At 39.8% G+C, this 22,426-nt stretch overlaps 1 protein-coding gene across 2 annotated transcripts in view; it reads left to right on the top strand.

Annotated features, from left to right (window-relative positions):
• Positions 1-22,426, top strand: part of DENND1B (DENN domain containing 1B) — a 234,296-nt gene that overhangs the window by 109,491 nt on the left and 102,379 nt on the right. The window contains exons 8-10 of one of the 2 annotated variants that reach the window (XM_058668968.1): positions 4,109-4,168; positions 5,383-5,436; positions 9,503-9,613. In XM_058668968.1, the coding sequence (XP_058524951.1) occupies positions 4,109-4,168; positions 5,383-5,436; positions 9,503-9,613 (225 nt within the window). The remainder of the gene's footprint in view (positions 1-4,108; positions 4,169-5,382; positions 5,437-9,502; positions 9,614-22,426) is intronic. The other variant, XM_058668967.1, reaches the window with a different exon arrangement.

The raw sequence follows: 22,426 nt of genomic DNA, 5'->3' as shown, positions 1-22,426 counted from the left end.
GTGGCATGTGCTTCAAAGAGGGCAAATGTACGATGGAGGGGTTAGTCCACTTTGCATACAGAATAGCCTAGTGAATAGCACTGAACAGTGCTAATGATAACCTAGAATTTTTAACCAGTATTTGGAATCATTAGCAGATAAAATTATAGATCTAGAAAAGAAAGAGCAGAACACTCAGTGGAGACTAAGCCAAGTCTGCTTGCCCAGACAATCTTTGTGGAAGCACCAGTAAAGAATGAGGAGGGAAAGCAGGTGAGAACAACAGATTCGTAGATCATTTGAAAAAGGCAAGGTTTATGTTTAGGGTAAATGAAGCAGATAAGTCAAAGACAATGAAAAAAACAATCTGAATTTTTCAAGAAGTAGTGATTTTTTTAAAAGCCTTGTATTTATTAATTGAATCTAATGTTTGTTGAAGAATTGACAAAAACACATTCCAGTAGGGGACAACTGTTGTCCAGTGTTAATGAGAAGTAAAAATGCATCTCTGTGCTCAAAATTCAAGCATTTCTCTGCTCAGGATTACATGATATCCTATAAAAGATGTCTCAAAAATGTCTGGAAATTAGATGTGGAGACATAGTGCACTATGTCTCTGCATCCAGACCAAATATGGACTCTCAATGTAACAGTAGAAAATATCCTGACATGGGATAGACATTGTCCATGCCTGCAATGTCAGGAAACCCTTCAATAGCATAATGATGGATTTATGACTTTTTTTTTGAAGAACCACCTTTGTAATATTAGAGGGGAAATCAATAGGAGAGGAGGAAACTTGGGGAGGGCGACAGGATCCCAGAACCTATGGAACTGTATTATAAAACAATAATAAATAATAATTTAAAAAAGTACTTGGACATTGAAACTTCACTTTTATTAGTAAGAATCATAAATCAAAGACTTCTAGGTGTCTCTCTTTAATAAAGATAGAGAATTTAGATTTAAATAAGTCATTAGATATGTGATGATGTTAAAGGGAAAAGTTGATTTTCCTTGATGGTTCTTTGTTTCCATTTGAGACATTAGGTAAGTCAGATTTCGAGAAAGTTGTTAGGGTAATCACATGAAACAAAGTATCTCCATATACCGTCAGCTGCTTTCAAAGTGCTGCTTGTTGGTGAATTGAAGCTTTGCCTCTAATGAGCAATATATTTTTCTTATGTCTGAAATAATCTTCTTAAAGGAATTTGAGTAATTACATTATTTTAGTAGAAATTTAGGAAAATTCAGAGAAAATGCATATCATGAAAAAGCTATGAAAGGATTTACCATTTCATACCCCCAAAAAACCTCATTTTTTTTTAGATTTATTTAATTTTTATTACAAAGTCAGGTATACAGAGAGGAGGAGAGACAGAGAGGAAGATCTTCCATCCAATGATTCACTCCCCAAGTGAGCCGCAACGGCCAGTGCTGTGCCGATCCGAAGCCAGGAACCAGGAAACTCCTCCAAGTCTCCCAAACGGGTGCAGGGTCCCAAGGCATTGGGCCATCCTCGACTGCTTTCCCAGGCCACGGCAGGGAGCTGGATGGGAAGTGGAGCAGCCGGGATTAGAACCAGTATCCCGGTGCATTCAAGGTGAGGACTTTAGCTGCTAAGCCACGCTGCCGGGCCCAAAAACCTCATTTTTAAGATGAATTTTCCTTGAGCTTTTGAAATATACCAGTATATATGACAACTGCTTCCATAAGTAAGCCCTATTTCTTATAGATTTTTTAAAATAAATTTTATTTTCTTTTAAACTGGTATCTACCTGCAGCTGTTTGTGGAGTAGAGGATGATGTTTCAATAATGTGTGTGATTGTGCAATGATCAGATCAGAGCAATTAGCATTTCTACCGGGATAAACATTTGTCATCTCTTTGTGAGGAGAACATTTAAAATTCTCTTTTGCAGCCGTTTTGAAATGTACATCATTCTTAGCCATAGTTGCCCTGTTGTACAATGTAACAGCAAAGCTTGTGGCTCCTGTCTGTCTCACTGTGGCTTGGTGGTCCCCACCATGGCTGTGTGCTACACCTTAAAAAGTTACTGATTTGCTGAGTGGTGGTTAATTTGATTCCATGTCTATGCTAGTGTGAAAGTTCCACAATACACATGAGAGTACCAATAACTCCATTATCTTGATTTTGTTTTCTTTAGATAGATACCCAAACAGGGATTCCTGGATCTTCTGACTGTTCTGTTTTTATATTTGGTTTTAGCAACCTCCCAGATGTTCCCCATAACAACTGTATTACTTTAGATTGCCACCAATATTGTGTAGGAGGTTGGCTTTCTTCACATCCTTGCAGCACATATTTTTGGTATTTCTGATAATAGCTGTTCTAACTGGGTTAAGTGACAATGCCATGTGATTTTGAAGTTAACTGCTTTGATAATAATGGTTAAAGGTCAGTGTTTTTATGTAAACCTGTTGGACAATTAGATTTTTGAATAAAAGCTATGTTAACTTTCAAAAATTGTATTTTATTCTCAAATCTCTGCATTTATCTTAAGTATTGCCAAAATCAGGCGGTTAGTTTTGTGTCAATTTCATTAATAATTTCTACAGATGACTGTAGTAGTGTGCCCAGTCCCATGCCATTAGAGAGGAGTAAATCGAGGGCTAGAACACTTGTTTCTACCACCAGCAGAGATGTTTGGTTTTATGATGCCAATTTTTTTTTGAAGATTTATTTACTTTTTATTGGAAAGTCAGATATACAGAGAGGAGGACAGACAGAGGGGAAGATCTTCCGTCTGATGATTCACTTCCCAAGTGAGCGCAACGGCCGGTGCTGTGCTGAGGCAAAGCTAGGAGCCAGGAACTTCCTCCAGGTCTCCCACACGGGTGCAGGGTCCCAAGGCTTTGGGCAATCCTCCACTGCTTTCCCAGGCCACAAGCAGAGAGCTGAATGGGAAGTGGAGCTGTCGGGATTAGAACTGGCACCCATATGGGCTTCTGGCATGTTCAAGGCGAGGACTTTAGCCACTAGGCCATGGCGCTGGGCCCTTCTGATGCCAAATTAAAACTGATGATCACAGAAGCTTTTGTTTCTACGCAAGTGAATAGTGGTCACTGGAATATCAGATTTTATGAGAAGTTTAAAAATAGTCATGCTCCACAGAATGTGATTAAGAACTCGCATTTGTTTTTAACATATTGGTTACTCAATACTATGTAAATTAATTCCATAACGAAGTTAATTGTTGCTGATGGTATGTTGGAGCTTTTAATTGATCGGGATGATACTCTGCTGGTTCTGCCTTCAGACCAGACAGGGTCTCCCTAAGAAGCCAATGAACTTGACTGGACTATAAGATGCTGGACTCTATGTTTAGTCTATGCTTGCCAAGAGGGAATCTCAACTAAACTTCAACTGTGGTTATGCAACAAGGTGGAGGAATCCACCATGGAGGGAGGGTGTGGGGAGAGATGGGGAGAATCCCAGGAACTATGAAACTGTATCAAATAATACAATGTAATTAATGAATAAATTAAAAAAGGAGATTAAACCAAAAAAATAGTCATGCTTTCAAGATATATTTCTTTTTTTTTAAGATTTATTTATTTTATTACAAAGTCAGATATACACAGAGGAGGCAAGATAGAGAGGAAGATCTTCTGTCCAATGATTCACTCCCAAAGTGACCACAATGGCCGGTGCTGTGCCGATCTGAAGCCGGGAACCAGGAGCCTGCACTCCCACGCAGGTGCAGGGTCCCAAGGCATTGGGCCGTCCTCGACTGCTTTTCCAGGCCACAAGCAGGGAGCTGGATGGGAAGTGGAGCTGCCAGGATTAGAACCGGCGCCCATATGGGATCCCGGGATGTGTTCAAGGCGAGGACTTTAGCTGCTAGGCCACGCCGCCGGGCCCATTCAAGATATATTTCAAAACCAAACAGCTATGCTATTCTTTGCTGTCAAAACATGAATTAATTTCTTTCGGGTGTTTGGTATGATATTTGCAAAACAGCATTTAAATTAACCTTTGTAATAATAATAATAATAAAGTGTTTTTAGTGGCTATTATAGTTACATTTGTATCATATACACAGCCAATTTTCATATAACCTTCCCCCCAAAAGTAAAATGCTCGTTTTTCTCTCATGTGTTATAAGAACCAAGATATATTTATTGCCAGTGAGCAAGTTTTGAAAGATCAGCCCTCGGTAGTACCGGTGAGTTAAAAGGACATTAAGTTTTAAAAATCACTACTAATTTGGGAAAATTATTTCTTTATTTCCTTTGATTTTAAGATATACTTCAGTCCTTTGGGAAATGGCAAATTTTGGTCTTTAAACAAAATCCTTTGGCGTATATTTTCTGTTTATATTACCTTTTAAGGCAAAGTTTAATGAAGAGCAGTACTATTGAAAACCTTCCCAAATAAAAATAGTGAATGGAGACCAAATTTGTGCATGTTCTCCATTTTCAGTAGTAGTAATGTTAATGTGCATCCACGTCATGAGATTTTCATCATATTCTTGATTGCATGACCTCCAGACATGTTGTGATTAAGCCTGTGTTATTCCACCCTAGAACGCTCTCTGCTACATCACGTTAACCAACCTTCTTTTGACGGAGTCAGTTGTTCTCAAATATTTCCAGTAATTAAGTGTGAAGGCATTTAAAATACATGTTTGTGTGAGTGGGATATTAAATCTATCTTGGATATTAATATGAACAGAAAATAAAACATCTTTCGGTGATTACATTGCGCTTTGATGTGGGAGCACTGTGGGACACCTGAATGCATGTGCACAAGAAACTTTTTACATAAAACTATGAATCATGGTTTTGCTTTGGATATAGAAGGGTCATACTTCGGAAGACACAGCAATGTTTTGAGAAGTTTCAAACTCCTAAAAATGGTTTCATTGCTGCTTTCTTAATGACACAATGGGTAATGTTGACCAGAGTGATTGCTCACTGTTTGCGGTAGAAACTCAGGAACCTTCATAGATTTTGATAAAATTTTTGTGTTAGGAAGTTTTATTTTTTAGGCTACCTAAACTGAAAATAATTTTAGATTGTGTATATTCATATAATTTCATACTTTCTTTATATTATGTGTGTGTGTATATGATTGAATAATGTGTGTGATAATGTATGTGTGTTTGTAAAATTTTGTGCTTTATCTTCTTTTACCTTAAAATGTTTCCAGAATTCTTGTTTCAGTTTGGGTCAATTTTAAATGAACTATTTTTAATTTACACTTAACTGTTTTTAGGGAAAAGTATTAAATCTCATGTAAACCTGCTATCTCATTCAAGAGTCTCAAATTCAGCAAATTCCAAGTATCAGACTATGGCGTTCATTCTTTTTACTCCCAGATATGTGTACTGCCCTAAGATTTTAACTCCCTTTTATGTGATTCGTTTCTGTTGGTTAGCATTCCTTCTTCATTACCCCTGACGTAACTGGACTCCCAACAATACCTGAGAGCGTAAGTTTTCTGTTTTCTCCTTTAATTTGGTTTGTTTATAAACTCCTATAAAGAGAAATTGAATACATAATAATTGCATGTGTTAGAAGTGATCAAGAGGTAAGAAAAAATACTCAAGATTGCTTCTTTTTTTTTTTCTTTTCTTTTGTATCTACCCCTTTGTACCTTTCTTAATATCTGGCTATGTTCATGGCAAATTATAAGAGAAAATGTGTTTTGTGGTTAGTTTTTATAAATTTTTAAGTTTTTGAAGTATTATTTACATAATTGAAAAGGATGCATGCTAATATGGGCCTCTGGTTAGGGTGGGGAGGGTCAGGTATGCAGGAAGCTGGATGGGGCAAATGTTTTAGTGGGTTTTTTTGTTGTTGTTGTTGTTTTTATTTATTTATTTATTTATTTGTCTCTCCTGTGTCCAAAGGGGAGGAAAGGAAAAGGGCTTCTCCTTGCTGTTACACTACATTAACACCCAGGGAGAGGGCATCATTTGATGATATCTTAGAGATCCTTTTGTGGGAAAGAGTGTTCCGAGGGTGTCACTTGAATGGTTTTGAGAGTTTTCCTGCTAGGATAGATGAGCTGGCTGTCATGTCCTCTATGTGCGTTTGGGCATGTGTCCATGGAACAGCCATCAGCAACTGGGAAGGCCTAGTCCTGATACGTGCAATTCCAAGGTTGGACAACACATCTTAAGATTTTTCCCTGTGACTGGGGCTGAGATCAGCAGTTTAGTTAGGAAATTCCCCAAGACACCTTATCTGGGGAGATCTCAGACTTGAATCTTGTGTTTGCTAGCCAGTGCGGTGTCAGTTTCAGTCCTTCACCTGCACCAACCAATGTGCTTGGCACAGCCCAACCTTTCCCCAGACCTGGCGCACACAAATGCTGCTGCCCTGCCTGACCGGACCCACCCTCACCTCTGGCTCTTGTGCTCCCCAGTGGGGGTGTGGCTTAGTAGGAGAGTTCTCAAAGTTTTCCTACCAGACCTGCCCCCAGCCCTGGATCCCATGCATGCTAGTGGGTGCAGCATGGTCTGTCTCAGTCCTGGCCTTTGCATTTGTCAGTGAGTGCTGTATCCTGACCCCACCCAGACTTCACACATTCCAGGCTGCCACAAGTGTGAGCTGAGTTTGTGTCAGGTGAATTTTGTGGTCCATCACAGCTTGATCCATCTGCTATCCACGTAAATGAGTGGGTGCTATGGTCTTACAGAGGTGAGCCCGCAAGTCTTCTGTGGAATATGACTCCCAGATCTGGTTTGTTCTTCATGTTCTGGAGGGTGCTGAGGCCCAGCCTGACCTTACTTACACCCTGCTGGAACAGTCATAGCCAGGTACTGTGACCTAGCCTAGCAGGCATACCCTCACAGCCCCAGCTTTTGTGTGTGACAGTGGGACATGGGGAATGCTATTTAGTCCAGTCCAGGCCTCCTACATGGGTGAGTGTCTTGGCCTGACACACACAATGCCTTCCAGTTTGTCCCCACTAACACACTCTGTCTCAGCGCCCTCACCTACCTGTGTGTGCAGTGGCCCAGTCTATGGAAGATACCAGCAGGCATTCCCACTTCGTGAAACATGCCCTAGGCCAATTTCCTTCACATGTGTCCACAGACCCCCTTCCCCAGGCAAACTTCAATTCCCTGTGGGGACCAGGACAGTGTGTCCCTGCTTGGCATTTGCTGCCTCCCCACATGTCTTTAATAAATAAGTACATAAATAGGCAACTATGCTGTTACACTGTCATTGCTAACATAATTAGGTGTTTACCAGGCTGAGAAGGACCATTTATATTCAGTCAGAACCTATACTCCCCAGTGTCTGGTCAAGCAGATCTCAGCAGAAGAATTCCAGCAACTGGAAACATCTTCACACAAGTCATTACTTTAGTGAGCTAGCAGGAATATTTTAGATTCCTTGCATATTAGTGTTCAAATGTTAGATATCCTTTATTTCTTGAATTTAATTCACAATAGTACATCTTTTGTAAGATGACAAAGATTATAAGAAATTAAGACATTGCTTAATTTTACACTTTTTAGACTCCTAGTTGTATTTACATTAGAATTATTTTCAGTGTTTCACTAGTTATTGCAAGCTAATGTTTTGTAGAGAAGCTTATATAGATCAGTAAATGAAGTACCATAATACATTTTGATTACTGTGTGAAAAGGGAATGTTTTCTTACATAATTTCTCCGTAGCTCCGTTTGGAAAGTTAAAATAAATCTGTAGAAATAATTCTTTCCAAGGTGAGAGGAGATTTATCAGAAACAGTATTCCAGATTCGCACAGCATTGCTGCAGAGTCCTACCGTTTTCCCAAATATGTTTTCAACCTACTAAGTGTTTGCTTTCTGAAAGCAAATGGGGAATTAATGATATCCAGGAAGATAACTGTGAATTTACTAGTGTCTAACCAGGACCACCAGTGATGTTTTTCAAACAGAAGAATCCAGATAACCCCGTAAAAACACTTTGAACCAAGTTTCTCTTAATGTGGGTCTGAAATAGGTCCTCCAAACTGCTCTGTCCTAAGCTTGACTCTGAAGCCTTGACCGCCACGCACGATGGCTCGGGCACCCGTTGTGTTTTCCTTATGCCTGACTGTGTGTTGACTTGTGTGACCTAGCCAGTTTACCTCAGAGTTTGTAACACAAAGTTAAAACTACTTCCTTCTACTTTTGTCTCTGTTTACATTTCTCTTAAATTTACTAACATACAACTTAAGAAATATCTCAGTTTAACAAAGTCCATTACTTTAAATGTTTTAAATAAACAAATAGTCAAGGGAAACACTACCACTGAGAAAATATGATTTTGCATCTTTTTAATTTTTTTTTTTTTTACTGTGTAGCAAGATTGGGTAGGAAAAGAGGAAACACCATAAACATAGGCAACCTTCTTGGTTGGAAAACTATTCCTCTTAAAATTAGTCATTTTTGAGATAGAAGAAAAAATATTAATGTTGAAAGCCATGAAAGTAATTTTATACATGAAAAATTGAACCGTGCAGTGAAGTAGGTTTCCAATAAAGAAACAGAAACTGAACCTTTCCCCACAAAATTCAGCATCACTCACTGGTAGTCACTGATTCTGTTGCTATTCACTACTACGGCTACCAGTGTGTCCTGGTAAAGTTTCTATGTTTTGGAGATTGAAGAATCAACTGCTTTCTTTTCTCTTGCCCAACTGAAAGTTCTAGCCTGCAAGCTCATCATCTTCTTGGTACTGTAGTCTGAATTTTGGGGTAATATTAAACCCAGTCTGTTACTTTGCTGATTTTTGAAGTACTGAAGTTTGATTATAGAAAAATGTCAGGAAGATGAAAAACAAAAAGAAAAATGTCAGGAAGATGATCTAAAAACCATTTTTAGTGTATCATATGCCTATTTTGTTCTTTTGTGGAGGAGATAATTTCAAGTGCTGGTGCAAGGATCATCTTTAAAACATCAGCCAAATTACATTTTGTGGTAGTGATATGAAGCAAGCCTGATGTGGGTTATAGACAGTGGATTTGCCTTAATGAAGAGCCAAAGGACTGATAATAAATCCACTTAGTCCTTTGTGCGTCTCATTTATAACACCTAACGTCATTTTGTGTTTTCCCCTACAAAGTTTATGGCAAACATGGGAAGACTCAAATGTATTTTTAGCATAGCAATTTCTCTGACTTTAGTATGCACGAAAATCACTAGGTGTGTTCCAAGAAAAGGTTCTTGGGGGGCTTTACCTCAAGATTCCGATTCTGTGAGTCCAGGTGGGGGCCTTGGAAATCAACTTTTTTCAAACACTTTCAAATGCTCGGAAGGAGGGTCTGTGGAAGATGGGAAAGTGTCATCTCTGATCTCCCTCTGAGAGGTACTTCCTGGAAAAGGGTTATGCTTCAGATAATACTGAAAGGCTACATGCTTTGTATGGTGGCAGAATCATTTCTAATTTAATGAATGCCTTTTTAAAAATAATAATATCCTTTGAACTTAATGACTCTTTTGAGTAACTGTATAACATGTTTTCCTTCCTATTCACCAGGAGCTGTAACTTACACAATTCTTTTTCACTTGTACAGAGAAATCTTACTGAATATTTTGTGGCCGTGGATGTGAACAATATGCTGCAGCTGTATGCCAGTATGCTGCACGAGAGGCGCATCGTCATTACCTCTGCTAAATTAAGCACTGTAAGTACTTCACACTTTCCCCTGTAAGTGGCGTGTATTGAGTGTTCCACAAAAAGACCAAAAAAACCTCTGCAGATTTAGAAATGTGTGGTGTGTACTTATAAGACAATATCTACATACTTTTCAGATATATGGTTTCAATCTGGCTCTTGAAGTACAAAAGTCTGATTTATAGAAGGCTTTCTGAGATGCATTAAGTCAGGTTAATTATTTTTTCTTATCAGAAGATGAGAGTTTCTTTTTCTTTTTAACTCTCCAGAGTTCATTTTAGTGCCTTCTACCATAGAAAGAATTCTTAAGAGCTATTATGAGATCTTTATTATTCACTTGTGGCTTTTTCCATTGGAGCTACTTGAAAGAAATCAAGGGGCCATGATAATAGCTGCTATCCTAACCTGCTAATAGGTGGATGCATCTTTGTTGCCAAGTAGTGGTTTGGAAGTAGACTCTATAATAGTCCTGATTTGGAGGAGCTCTTCAGCCTGTTAATAACTTAAAAGTCAAAGTAGCCTTTTTTATAAAGCACAGGTTTTATCACACTGACTAAAGTGTTCTTTTGGAGGATCTTCATTACTGTGCTAAAGGCAGTGAGAAAAGATTTTCTTGGGTCAGATGAAAATATTCAAGAGTGTCTTGTTAGATTTTATAATTTTCTTCTTTATTCATTAAAAATGTAACATTTTCAGTTTTTAATTTTAATATAAGTTTAAATGTACTTTTGAATACTCTGCAGTATTAAGTGCCATTCAGCAGTGTATGAAGTTGTGTCTCCACACATTTGTTTAATTGATCAAAATGAAATCATGCTTTTAATGATTTATTTTCCTGTTACAGAGATAGAAACTTTAGTCTAGCTTGTTGGAGAAGGAGAAGGAGTCTTAAGGGTTTCTTAGGATGTCTCTGTTTAGCACTTGACACTGGAAGTGGTTTAAATGTCCTCTGGAGATCAAATTATTTGGGTTGGGTTATGTGAAGCTGAGTCTTCTAATTTTTGGGTTATTTGTAATAAAAAAACCCACAATTTTGAGAGTTTGCAGTGTACTATTGATATGCTCACTTTCCCAAAATACTGAAAGTACTTTATTACATAGTGAAAACCATACCTTTATAGGAATAAGTCTGGAGAAACAGTACAGTAGCGTCAGAGTAGCACCTGTAAGAGGCATGGTGCTTTCTTCCCCATCTCGGAGATGTTGAGGAACTCAGTCTGAATTGCCTGGTACTTTTGTAGTTGCTTTTATAGTATTTCAAGCTTTCCGCTAAAGGAAAATCATTCTTTTTCTTCCTTATTCCTCCCTCTCATTTTTTACACAGCACCTAAAAATTATAATCAAGTGTGTTTCCATATGGATTTTGTCCTAAATATTAAAAAATATATATAAACTGTCTTATAGGTCTAGGAACTAACTCTTTGCAGGAATAAATAATTGTTTGTTAGGAACATGTGATGTGCCAGGCATATGGAACATGAGTTCACCAATCAGTGAGGCAAAGTCCAGGCTGTCTTGATTCTTAAATCCACTGACATGAAGCAGATACGAAACAAAAAGCGCATAAATAGCTAGGTTGTCATGAGACAGTGAACGCTAAGGGCTGAAGGATCAAATTAGTTTGTCTGTAGGATGGGGGGGAGGGGCAGGTTATTCCGCCATATACAGTGATCCTGGAAAGGGCTTCATCATGAGTTTATGTTTGAGTTGAGGTCTGAAGAAAGTGCTGAAGTTAGAAACATGAAGGAGGGACATGCTGCTTTATCTCACACAGTAGCAGAAATAAATCGAAGGATATGTTTGCAGAAATATTGGTGTTTTGTTTTAATTCATATCTACCTCTTAATGACTTGTGAACTACTCTTTGATTCAGCTTTGTCCTCCATAAATTGAGAATAATAATAATAATAATAATAGCAGTCATAATCTCAAAAGATTGTTGTAAAACTAGAGACATACACATACACACATATGAAGTGCTTACAATGTGCTTTGAGGGAAAAATGTTCCAAGACTCCTAAGTGTAACAGTCTGGATCTGCTGTGTGGTGTAAAGAAGTATTGGGACTATCCTTCAGCTTAATATTTGACTTTAAAAAGCAGACTAGTATCCTAAAGGTTATTCAGCGATTTCTTTCCTACGTTGATTATGTACTTAATACCATCTATATATGAAAGTTCATGAAGACTTAACAGTGATGTTACCTCTAAGTTATCAGATCTATTTTATTTAATATTACGTGGGGGGAGCTGATTAACTTACATCTATCTAAAACAATTATTTCCTATATGAAGTACATAAAAATGCATTTGCTTTAATATCCATTCACAGTAAATAACATGTCAAATCAAGTACTAGTGTATGAGGGATAAACTGTTCTTCAAAAATGGACTTAATGAAATCTCCAAAATTCCCAAGGAAAAGTAGTTAACAGTGAATTGATTTACCTTTGAGTTTTTTATATTGTTAAATTTTTGTATGACACAGACTCTAGTGTATTTAATATTAATGGAAGAAACTGTATCTTGTCCATTTTCTTTTTTTCTTTTTTTGCATCCACAGCCTAACTTTCTAGAAGAATACATACAAGTTAAAGTGTCTTAACAGCAGTCATTCTATTGTGGTTTCAAGAGTCTTTTTGACTCTGTTGTCTATTCCTGCACAGGGATAATTTTTTTGTGCTTGTGATGGCAAAATGTTTTCCGACCTTATAGCATGCTGCAGGGTTTAGTGTTGATTTTTCTGTAGAGATAGTTCCTCTTTGGGGATGCCCCATTTAGCTAAAAATTATAATTGGAATTTTATAAATATAAGCTTTGAATTGAAAAATCAGATTTAAGCTATGTAAGAATCAAGAATATTGATTTTTTAAAAACTTGGTTTTCCTCCATATATCCAAATTGATATTGTGTAAGTGCCTGTTTTTGTATTTTACATGTCCAAGTTAACAAATTGGCACATAATCAGTTTTATTTTGATGATTTATAATTATTAAACATACACTAAAATGGTTCCTGCAACCCTGAATAAGAACATGATTTTATGCATGCTGTAGGCAGGCCCTCAGTGTTTATTCACCAAGTGATTCTTGCTAGACTAGTAGACCACTGTATCAGTCTCTTGTATTCAAAGCAAAGGAATAAATCATGATATTACAAGCATGTATCAGTGAACTTATTGCTGTTCTGTGACCATAGGTAGGGAGGATTACTGTGTAACGCCATGTCATTGATTCTCAAATCAGTCAGGCATGAAGCCTTGTCATATGCCTCTGTAATTGTGCCTCAGCAGACTGTCTTAGCTAGTCAGCTGGGGATGTGCGTTTTGTCTCAGACACCCGGCTGGGCAGCCTCTGACAGGAGCTTTCTCGTCGGCCTGTCAGTAATATGTTAACTAGAGTGTATCTCTGTGGCCTGCAGAAGCAGGTGGAAGGGATGTTTCTCCATAACGCAGATGTCTCAGTGTTAGTGACTATTTTGACCAACATGTAACTGCAAAGAATACCTTTGTAGAGTGTAAGCGTATTAGTTAGAGCGATTTGATTGTGTAGTACATGTTGTTTCTGGGATATTTAGAGCAAGCAGTATGTCGTGAGTGCTGGAATTACATTAATAAACTATAATTTCTTCCTTTGTTATAGTTGCCCCCGGGCATTTAGCATATGGTTTTTTTTTTTCTTCTGTCTCCTTCTCTCATTAATTGCATCAGGGGCAGATGCAGAAGGAGATCTTGTGATCCCCAGAAAATCACCTCGTAAATGTGGATTTATCTGTTCAGTTGGGTGGAAGGAGAGTCCAGAGGGTGTTACCTCCCCGTCTGGGTCACACACTCCGGGTTTGTTTCCCAACGGGCTGCTTGTATCAGCACTGTATCTGAAAGCAGAGCATAGAAGGTGTTTCTGGAGATTAAGAATTAAAGGTTGGTGAAAGAACAAAGAGAAGCCCAGCTCACTGCTGGTTTAGGTCACTGATGTATGCTTTAAACACGGCAGCAGAGTGGTGCAGTTAGGGGTTGTTAGCAAGACCATTCCAGGAGATATTCTAGGATCATTTTCAGTGATTTTAAATTCTTTTAATGGCCACAGTAGCCAGCAGTGTCTGCTGAAATTGTTGATAGCAGTTTTACTTTTAAGTGTACTGTGTGGCCTGTGTACTGCTATTCTGAGCGTCGTGTTGTCCTTTAGCATAGGTGGCTGTGACTGGGGTGGTGGGATGGACTGTTGAGGTCGTCACGAAGTACTCTGAGGGAAGGGACCTCTGGGGCTCAGTAGGAGGAGATTTTCCAGACTGGAAAGCTAGAGGTGTTTTATTTTCCAACTCTTGTGATGCTAGGAGTGGTTTTTCATTTAAATAGAAGCAAACATTTCTTCTTTCTGGTTTAGTCAATTTCTTCTAAAATTAAACGAAATACTTTGAATTCATATAGCAGAGTTTTTTTTTTTTTAATATGACAGTTATGGAATCATTTGCAGAGTGCATTAAATTGTCTCTAAAACTGTGATCATGGTAAAAATGAACCTAGATGATTTTGGTTTAATATATTGTTTTCAATAGAGAATGTTGATTCAACTTTAAATAGTTAACAAAAAGCTTTGAGTAGTTAAATAAAATTGTATGTATTGTTCCTATTTCTTTATTTAAAACATGGTTGAGGACAATGTGTTTTTTGTAAAATGCACTAAGTAAGAGATACAGCACCAAGGACTGAGGGCTACCGCAGATCCAGAGAAGAAAGGTTGGAGCACCTTGCCTGCAGCATTACCTGATGTAGCAGGTCGTGGACCACACGGATTCTGAGTTGCGCAGGAGCCACGGTGAGGGAAGAAATCTGGTTGATCACCCCTGGGGAGGGACCTTCTCTTACAAAGCACCTGCACCAGTTGGAATAAGCTTTCATTCTGAAGGTGGCCTGGTCCTGCTTTAAACATCTGCTAGCATGCAATAGGTGAAGATCCTGCAGCAGCTGTGGTGTGTGCTTGACTCTGCATGGACACAGTTCTGTCCAGAGGATAAATCTGTGATACCCATTGGCTTTGTGTCAGGGCTGGTGGCACGGAAGGGGCTGGCATGTGTATCTAGGACTGTAAGGCCTGTATACATCTCCTCCCTCAGTGAGATATGGCAGTGAATCCTGCTGAGGCAGAGCGTACAGAAGTAACTGTTGTTGGGAATGCCATTGCCCTCTGGGGAGGAGGGCTTCAGTACTCTGTGACTGTGGGAGTCTTGCACACCAAGACTGTGAGTTCTGTGACCATGTGATACTGTGTCGCATGTAGCTGCATCCCTGGGCACAAAACTTTTATGTGGTTCATGTACTGGTGTGGGTGGGTTGTAACCAGTGTAGGCTAACCTCGGGCATTGAACACCTTAAAAGAGAGGAGGTGAGACAGTGATCCCACTAAAAACATGGGGATATACCATGAGGAGATATACCATGAGGAGATATACCATGTTCAACTTGGTGCAGTCTTGCACAGACCAGAGCCTGTTGCCCACACTGAGTACACACCTTTGGATACCCGGTCACTCCACCACACCACAGAGCCATCAGTCAAAAATAAACCAAACAACAAGAGTATCCTATGAATGCCTAAACATAAGCAAGAATCACGAGAATAATGAACAAGGGAGACAGCTTTGTTCCCCCAAAGGAACAACACTTCAATATTAAAATGTGAAGATGAAGAGATTGATGATGCCTGAAAATAATTTAAAAAAAAAGATCATAAGATTACTCAACAGAAACGAAAAGCAAATGTATGAATTAAGAAAATGCCTACATTTGGACTTCAAAGAGAAATCAACCTGAAATATTTGAAATGAAGAATTCAATATGACCAATAAAAGATACAATAGAAAGCTTTAACTTAGTGAGCTGGAAGAATATCTGTGTTGAAAGACAAATCCTTGGAAAAATCTGTCAGGTGAAAGTCAAGAAGGAGAAATGAGAGAAACCAGAAATATTGCCAGAAAGATTTAAGATCTAACATGTTTCCTAAGAGTTCTTGAAAGCACAGAAAGAGAATGAATTAGAAGGCTTTCAGTCAAATAATAATTGGAAACTTCCCAAAAATAGGGAAAGAAATGGGTGTACAAGTATATGAAGCACATGGAACTCCAAATAGGCATGATTAGAAAAGATCTGCACCACAACACATTATAATTTACTTTCCACAGCAAAAAATAAAGATTGTAAAATCTACAGAAAATAGAAGATTGCCTTGCAAGAGTCTCCAATTAGATTTATAGCTGATTTCTCTTCCACAGGCTGAAAAGAATGGAGAGATGCAGTCTAGGTCCAAATGAAATGACTGTCAACCAATAATACTGTGCCCAGCAAAATTCTTTTTTTTTTTTTTTTACACATAAGATAAAATAAAAATCTTCCAAAATAAACAGAAATTGAATTTGCACTACCCGCTAAGCAAGACTTAGCAAATTGAGAAAAAAATGAAATCATACTTGATCATCTGGGAATAAAGCTGTAAATCTCAAGAACATTTATAGGGTATGTAAACACATGGAGACTAAATAGCACGCTACTGAATGAACAATAGGTCATGGAAAATCAAAGAGGAAATCAGAAAATGACTGGAAACAGCTAAAGATGACAACCCAGCTCATCAAAACAGTGATAGGAAGAAATTCATAGTACCTAGTGCCTCTATCAAGGAGTAAGAAAGGCACTAGTTAAATCATCCACCAGTAAAGCTCAAGAACCTACAAACAATAAACCGAACCCCAAATTAGTACAAAGAAATAAATAATTAAAATTAGAGAAGAAATAAGCAAAATTTAAACCAAAAATCAACACATAAGGATACTGAATTGAAGAGCTGTTAAAAAAAGCAAAATTGATACTTTACCAACTAACCAAAGGAAAGAAGAAAATCCAAATTGATAAAGTTAGAAATGAAAATGGCTTAAGGGAAATAAACTAAAGATATCACAGACATTCAAAGAATCATCATGAACTGCTACAAATAACTGGATGTGAACAAGCTGCAAAATCTAGAAGAATTGGATAGATTTCTAGACACACAAAATCTACATAAATTGAGTCATGATGACATACATAAACTACATAGACTACATGACCTACATAGACTATTAACTGAGATAAATGACATACATAATCTACATAGACTACATGACCTACATAGACTATTAACTGAGATAAGGTTTAAATTAGTGGTAAATACCTTGTCAACAAAGAAAAGCCCAGAACTGGATGGCTTCACTGCTAAATTCTACAGAACTTTTCAAGAAGAACTAATTCCAGTTCTTCTCAAACTATTCAAAATAATTGTAAGGCAGGGGATGCTCCCAGACTTCTGTGAGGAAAGCACAACCTACTTCCAAAACCAGGAAAAGATGCCCTGGGGAACTGTAGACCAATATCCCTGATGAACATAAATGCAAACAAACAAACAAAAAAACAAAAAACAAAAGAAAAACAAAAGCAAAAAAACCCCAGCCTCCACAAAATACAAACTAATTGAATCCAACAATATATCAGAAAGATCTTTCATCATGACCAAGTGGTTTGATTTATCCCTGACATGCAAAGATGGCTCAACATAAGCAAGTGAATAAGTGTGATACACCACATTAACAAGCTGAAGAGTGAAAACTGTGTGATTATCTCCGCAGATGCAGAGGAAGCATTTGGAAAGTACATCATCCTTCCATGATAGAAACCTTAAGTAAATTGAATAGGGAAGGAACATTCCTCAACATAATCCAGGCAATATAGGAAAAACCCAAAGCTGGCATCATACTGGGGAAAAGTTGAAAGCATTTCCACTAAGATCCAGACCAGACAAGGATGTGCACTGTCTCCACTGTTTCCAATATGGTCCTGGAAGTTTTAGGCAGAGCTAATAGCCAAGGAAAAAAAATGACGGAAAGGAAATCAAGCTATACTTTTTGCAAACAAACAAACAAAAATTATCTCTATATGAAACCAAAAGAGTTTCATGAGTTTGCAGGATATAAGGCCAACAGCCTGTATATGCAAACAACTTCTTGTCTGAAAAATTATTTGTTTTTTTTTTAATTTATTTTTTTAAATAATCTTAATTAGTTGATTAGGGTACAAAGGGTCAAGGGCTACAAAAAAGTGAGTAAGACCATTGTTTCCATACTAATATCATTTTTCTCCCTGTATCTGGGGTCAGGGGAGAAACAAAGGAAAAAGACCCCCCCAGCCCCCCCACCATCCCTATTCCTCAATGTGAGGCATGCTCCGAGGGTCCTGCTCAAGCAGTTTTGATAGTTCAGCAGTTCTGAATTGCTGCCAATCTCGCAATTCCAATCGCAATGAAACCTATTAAGAATCCACTGGCTGACATGAAGAGACTATGAAAAATTATTTGTAAGCTCAGTCCCATTCACAAAAGCTGCAATAAATTTAAACTTGCATGTGAATGATCTCTGTGATGACATTTACAGCACAATAAAGAAAGTTTCAAATAGAAGACACCAAAACATGGGAAGGATCTTGCATGTTTTTGGATTGGCACAATTAATGTCATTGCAATGTCCATACTACCTAGAGCAATTTACCATCCCTACCAAAATACCGGCAACGTTCTTTCTTCTCAGATCTAGAGAAAACTATTCTGAAATTCATATGGAAACACACGAGATTATGAAAAACCAAAACAATCATAAACAGCAAAAACAAAGCTGGAGACATCACAGTACCAGACTTCAAGATCTACTACAGGACAGTTATAATTAGTATAGCCTGGTACTAAACAAAAACAGACATGAAAATCAATGGAACAGAAATTTCAGAAATCAACCCAAACATATCTGACAAGTGTTTTGACAAGCAAACTGAGACCAATGTGGGGAGAAAGGACAGTCTCTTCTGCCGAAGGTTCTGGAATAATCGGATCTCCCTGTGCAGAAATATGAAACAAGACCCCATAAAACTTATTATATAAAAATCAGTGTATCAGGCATGTAAATCTGTGACTTGATACCATTAAAACTTTAATTATAGCTTACTCTGGGGTTATTACATTTGTTTATCCATAGTAGACAGATGAAGGTTGGTGGGGCTTTTGAGATTTAAACTGGGTAAGTTGTGTAGGCCCATAAAACTAGGAAGTTCCAAAATCCATTCTGACTCCAAAGTTTGTGTTTTTAACCTTTATGCAATTCTGCCTTTAATAATCACTGCATTTTTGCCTTGTATCCCAGAATACCATTCCTTCCCCTAACTTGCAGTTTATTCTTTCAGTAAAAGTTAAGTATCAGTTTCTACTTGTTTTTACGGGTCTAGTCAGTTATCCCTCAATAAATTATATATTTACTTTCCTTTATTGTTTAATAATACTTTTATTATTGATACTTGGTTTATATCTCTTATTTTATAATATTTTATGTACATATTTATGTTTAACTTGTTTGGAAGACAAAATGACAATCCAGAGGTTGTTGGAGAAATGGAGAGGTAGATCTTCCATCTTCTGGTTTATTCCCTGAATGGCCACAATATCCGGGGATGGACTAACAGAAGCCAGGGCTCAGGAATTCTCTAGATCATCAACATCGCTGGCAGAGACTCAGACCCTTGGTCCATCATCTACTGCCTCTGCGACGCTTTAGCTGGAAGCAGGACTGGAAACAACAGCTGGAGCTTAAAATGGCACTCTGATACGGGGTGCTAGCATTCCAAAGTAGAAGCGTGACCTACAGTGTGCTGTATTAACAACCCCTTAGTTTTTCTTTTTCTTTTTTTTTTCTTTGTTTTTAAAACTTATTTTTGGTGTTTATACAGTTGATTACAGTGGGAAGGATAGAGGATTAGGGGAAAGCAGGTGAGACCATTGTTTCCAAATTTTCCTTTTTTCCTGTATCTGGGAAAGGGGAGAGATAAGGGGAGAAGCTCCACCCAGCCTCCCAACTGCCTAAGTACTCGGGGTTAAGGAACAGACACCCAATGTCATCCCAGGGTCCCCAGTGTGGCGCATGCTCTGAGGATTCTGCTCAAATGGTTTCCATAATTCTGAAATGCTGTCCATCTTGCCAATCCAAGGATGAGGAAATGCTTCCAATGTCAATTGTCTGACATAGTCCACCCCTGAGTCTCCATCCACCCAGATATTTGCTGTCAAAACTTGGCTGGGTTAGTTGCCCAGCTTGTTTTGCCCTCCTTCCTCTGCTGTGGTACCAGATGTCCTCCTCAGGCTCCAATGGACTACAGTATCCTCCATGTGCATCTGCCCGCTGCACCATCTAAGCCACTGAGGAGGACCAGTTCTGATGCATGCACTCCATAGTCAGACCGCAGATCCTAGGATTCTTCCCATAATTTGAGTTCTGAGTCCAGCAATTCAGTTGATGGGGGGATCCCAAAAGTAATGTTTTCTGAAGTGGTACAAGACTTGACTCTTGTGTGTGCTTGCCAGTACTAGGTCTGGCTCTGTATGTCCCCCACATTAGCCTGTGCACACACTGGTATTGCAGTTGCTGGGTTGGTTCTATGTGCAGCCCCGTGTCTTATGTAAACCAATGGATGTTGTGGCAAGCCCGATCAAGCCTGTCACACTCTTGGCCCTCATGTATATCAGCGGGAGCTGAGCCTGGTTGGAGCAATCCCCCAAATAGGATCACCTCCAGCCCTGGTTTCTGTGCTTGCCAGTATGTGCAGAAGACTGGTCCAGTCTACCCCACATCCCTTCAGCTCTTGTACATGTTAGTGGGTTCTTATGCTCATCACTGAATCATCAACGAGATGCCCACAATTTTCCTAGTAAGCCCATTCCTAGTCCCAAATCTTGCACTTTCCAGGTGGTGCTGCAGTCTAGATTGACACGATTTGCCCCTAGTCCCAACATTTGCCAGTTAATGCTGCGACAAAGCCCAACCAGCCTGCTTACTCCAGCCTATGCATACACCAGTGGGCACAGTTGGTTAATCCAGCCTGACTCTCCCCAAACTCAGTTCACATGCAGGCTACCTACCAGGCTTGCACATGTGGCTCAGTCTGGTATGGCCTGCCTCACCTTGGTATTTGCTGGTGGGTTCTATAACCTGGTCTGGCCCAGTCTACTCCCAACCCCAGCTCATGCTGGTGGTGCTGAAGTCTAGCCCAGTTTGGACTGCCTCCAGACCTGGCCCTGCTATGTGAACTGGCTGGTGTTGTGGCCTGACCAGTCCTGTCCTGTACCCCATCCTGGTTCACAGAGCTGGCCATGGGTGTTATGAACTGGCCCAGCCTGGCGGCACCCCCTACTCCCCAGGACCTTACCCACACATATGCCCGTGGGTATCCTAACCTGGCCTGGGCTGCTCCCAGCGTTGATTCTTGGGCTTACCTGTAGGGACTGGCAGATCTTACACACACTGCTGGGTCCTTGGCCCAGAATAACTTATTCTACATCCTGTCCTGGCAGGAACAGTGGCTTTGCCTGATCATCCCACATCAAATCTGGTTCTTACTGTTTGGTGCTACAGCCCAACCACACCTGGTCCATGCCCAGACTCAGCCCTTACATGATTCAGTGGGTAGTGAGACCTAGCCCAGCCTATCCTACAACCTCCCTGGCTCTCATGAGCACCAATAGGTGCTGGGCTTTAGCCTAGTCTGACATATCCCAGACCTGGCCCACACCCATGCCAGGGACACTGCAGTCATGTCAAGCCCAGGTTGCTGCTCCCAATTCAGCTTTCACTTTCACTAGTGGGAACCAAAATCAGGCCTTTTCCCAGTCATAGATTTGCATCTGCCAGTGGTGCTCTGACCCAGCTCAGCATAACCCATCCCCTGTCTTGGTCTTTGCCATCAGATACTACAGCCTGACCCTCCTGGCCTGCCTGTAGTTCCAATTCTCATTGCCTAGTGTGCTGCAGCCTATCCCTGCCTGGTCTGCCCCTGTACTAGGCTCATGTAAATTGGTAGGTGTGATAGCCTAGCACGGTCCACACTCCAGCTTGGCTCCTGCACATGCCAGTGAGGTATGGTTGGCCTGACCCTGCCCAATCCACCCCCCTCCAGAACCAGTCCATACATTTGCTGATGAGTGAGCTACCTTGCCTGGCTTGACCAATCCCTGGCCCGAATCACATGTTCACCAGCAGGAGCTGCGTCCCACAAGGGGAGTTTATCCAAGTTCCTCTACGAGGCCCGCTTCCAGACCTAGGTCTTACATGTGGGAGCTGGTGCTAGACCCTTACCTGGCATAGTCTGTCCCCTCTGTCTTGTTGTTTGTGTGAGCTGGTGGATATTGCAGCCTGACCTGCCCCACACCCTATTCTTGAGTGTGCCTGTGAGTGTTGCAGCCTGGACCAACCTGGCCTGATCCCAGGTTTTATGGTCATGCCTAGCTCAGCCTGTCACCACCCCCAGCTCTTAAGCAAACAAGCAGGAGTTGCAGTTGCAAAGGGGTAGACCCACATATCTCCCCAAGAACCTACCCCTAGACTTCGTTCTCTTATGTGTCGATTAGTGTTTTGGCCCAGGCAAACATGACCCATCCCCTGTTTTAACACACACTGGTGGGTTGTGTGATCTAACTCTGCCAGGGACCCTGGCCCTAGCTTTTGTGTGCACCAGTGGATGGTGGCCAGCAGTGGCTGATGCTAGCTAGCTCAACTCAGGTCTCCCACTTGGGTGGGTGCATCAGTCTGACCCAGAAAAGTCCTTCAGCTTTCTTTCATCAGGCTGCTCAGTCTCAGTCCTCTTGGTTACTTGCAAGTACAGTGGTCTTGTCAGTGGAAATCTAGAAATCATTCCTCATCTGCTACATACTCCCTCAGCAGTCCTCCCTCCCTTATATCTGCATCCCCCTTTCCCTGAGCAATCCATA

Source organism: Ochotona princeps, chromosome 10, assembly GCF_030435755.1.
Source record: "Ochotona princeps isolate mOchPri1 chromosome 10, mOchPri1.hap1, whole genome shotgun sequence".
NCBI lineage: Eukaryota > Metazoa > Chordata > Mammalia > Lagomorpha > Ochotonidae > Ochotona > Ochotona princeps.
This window is presented reverse-complemented; position numbering and strand designations above follow the sequence as displayed.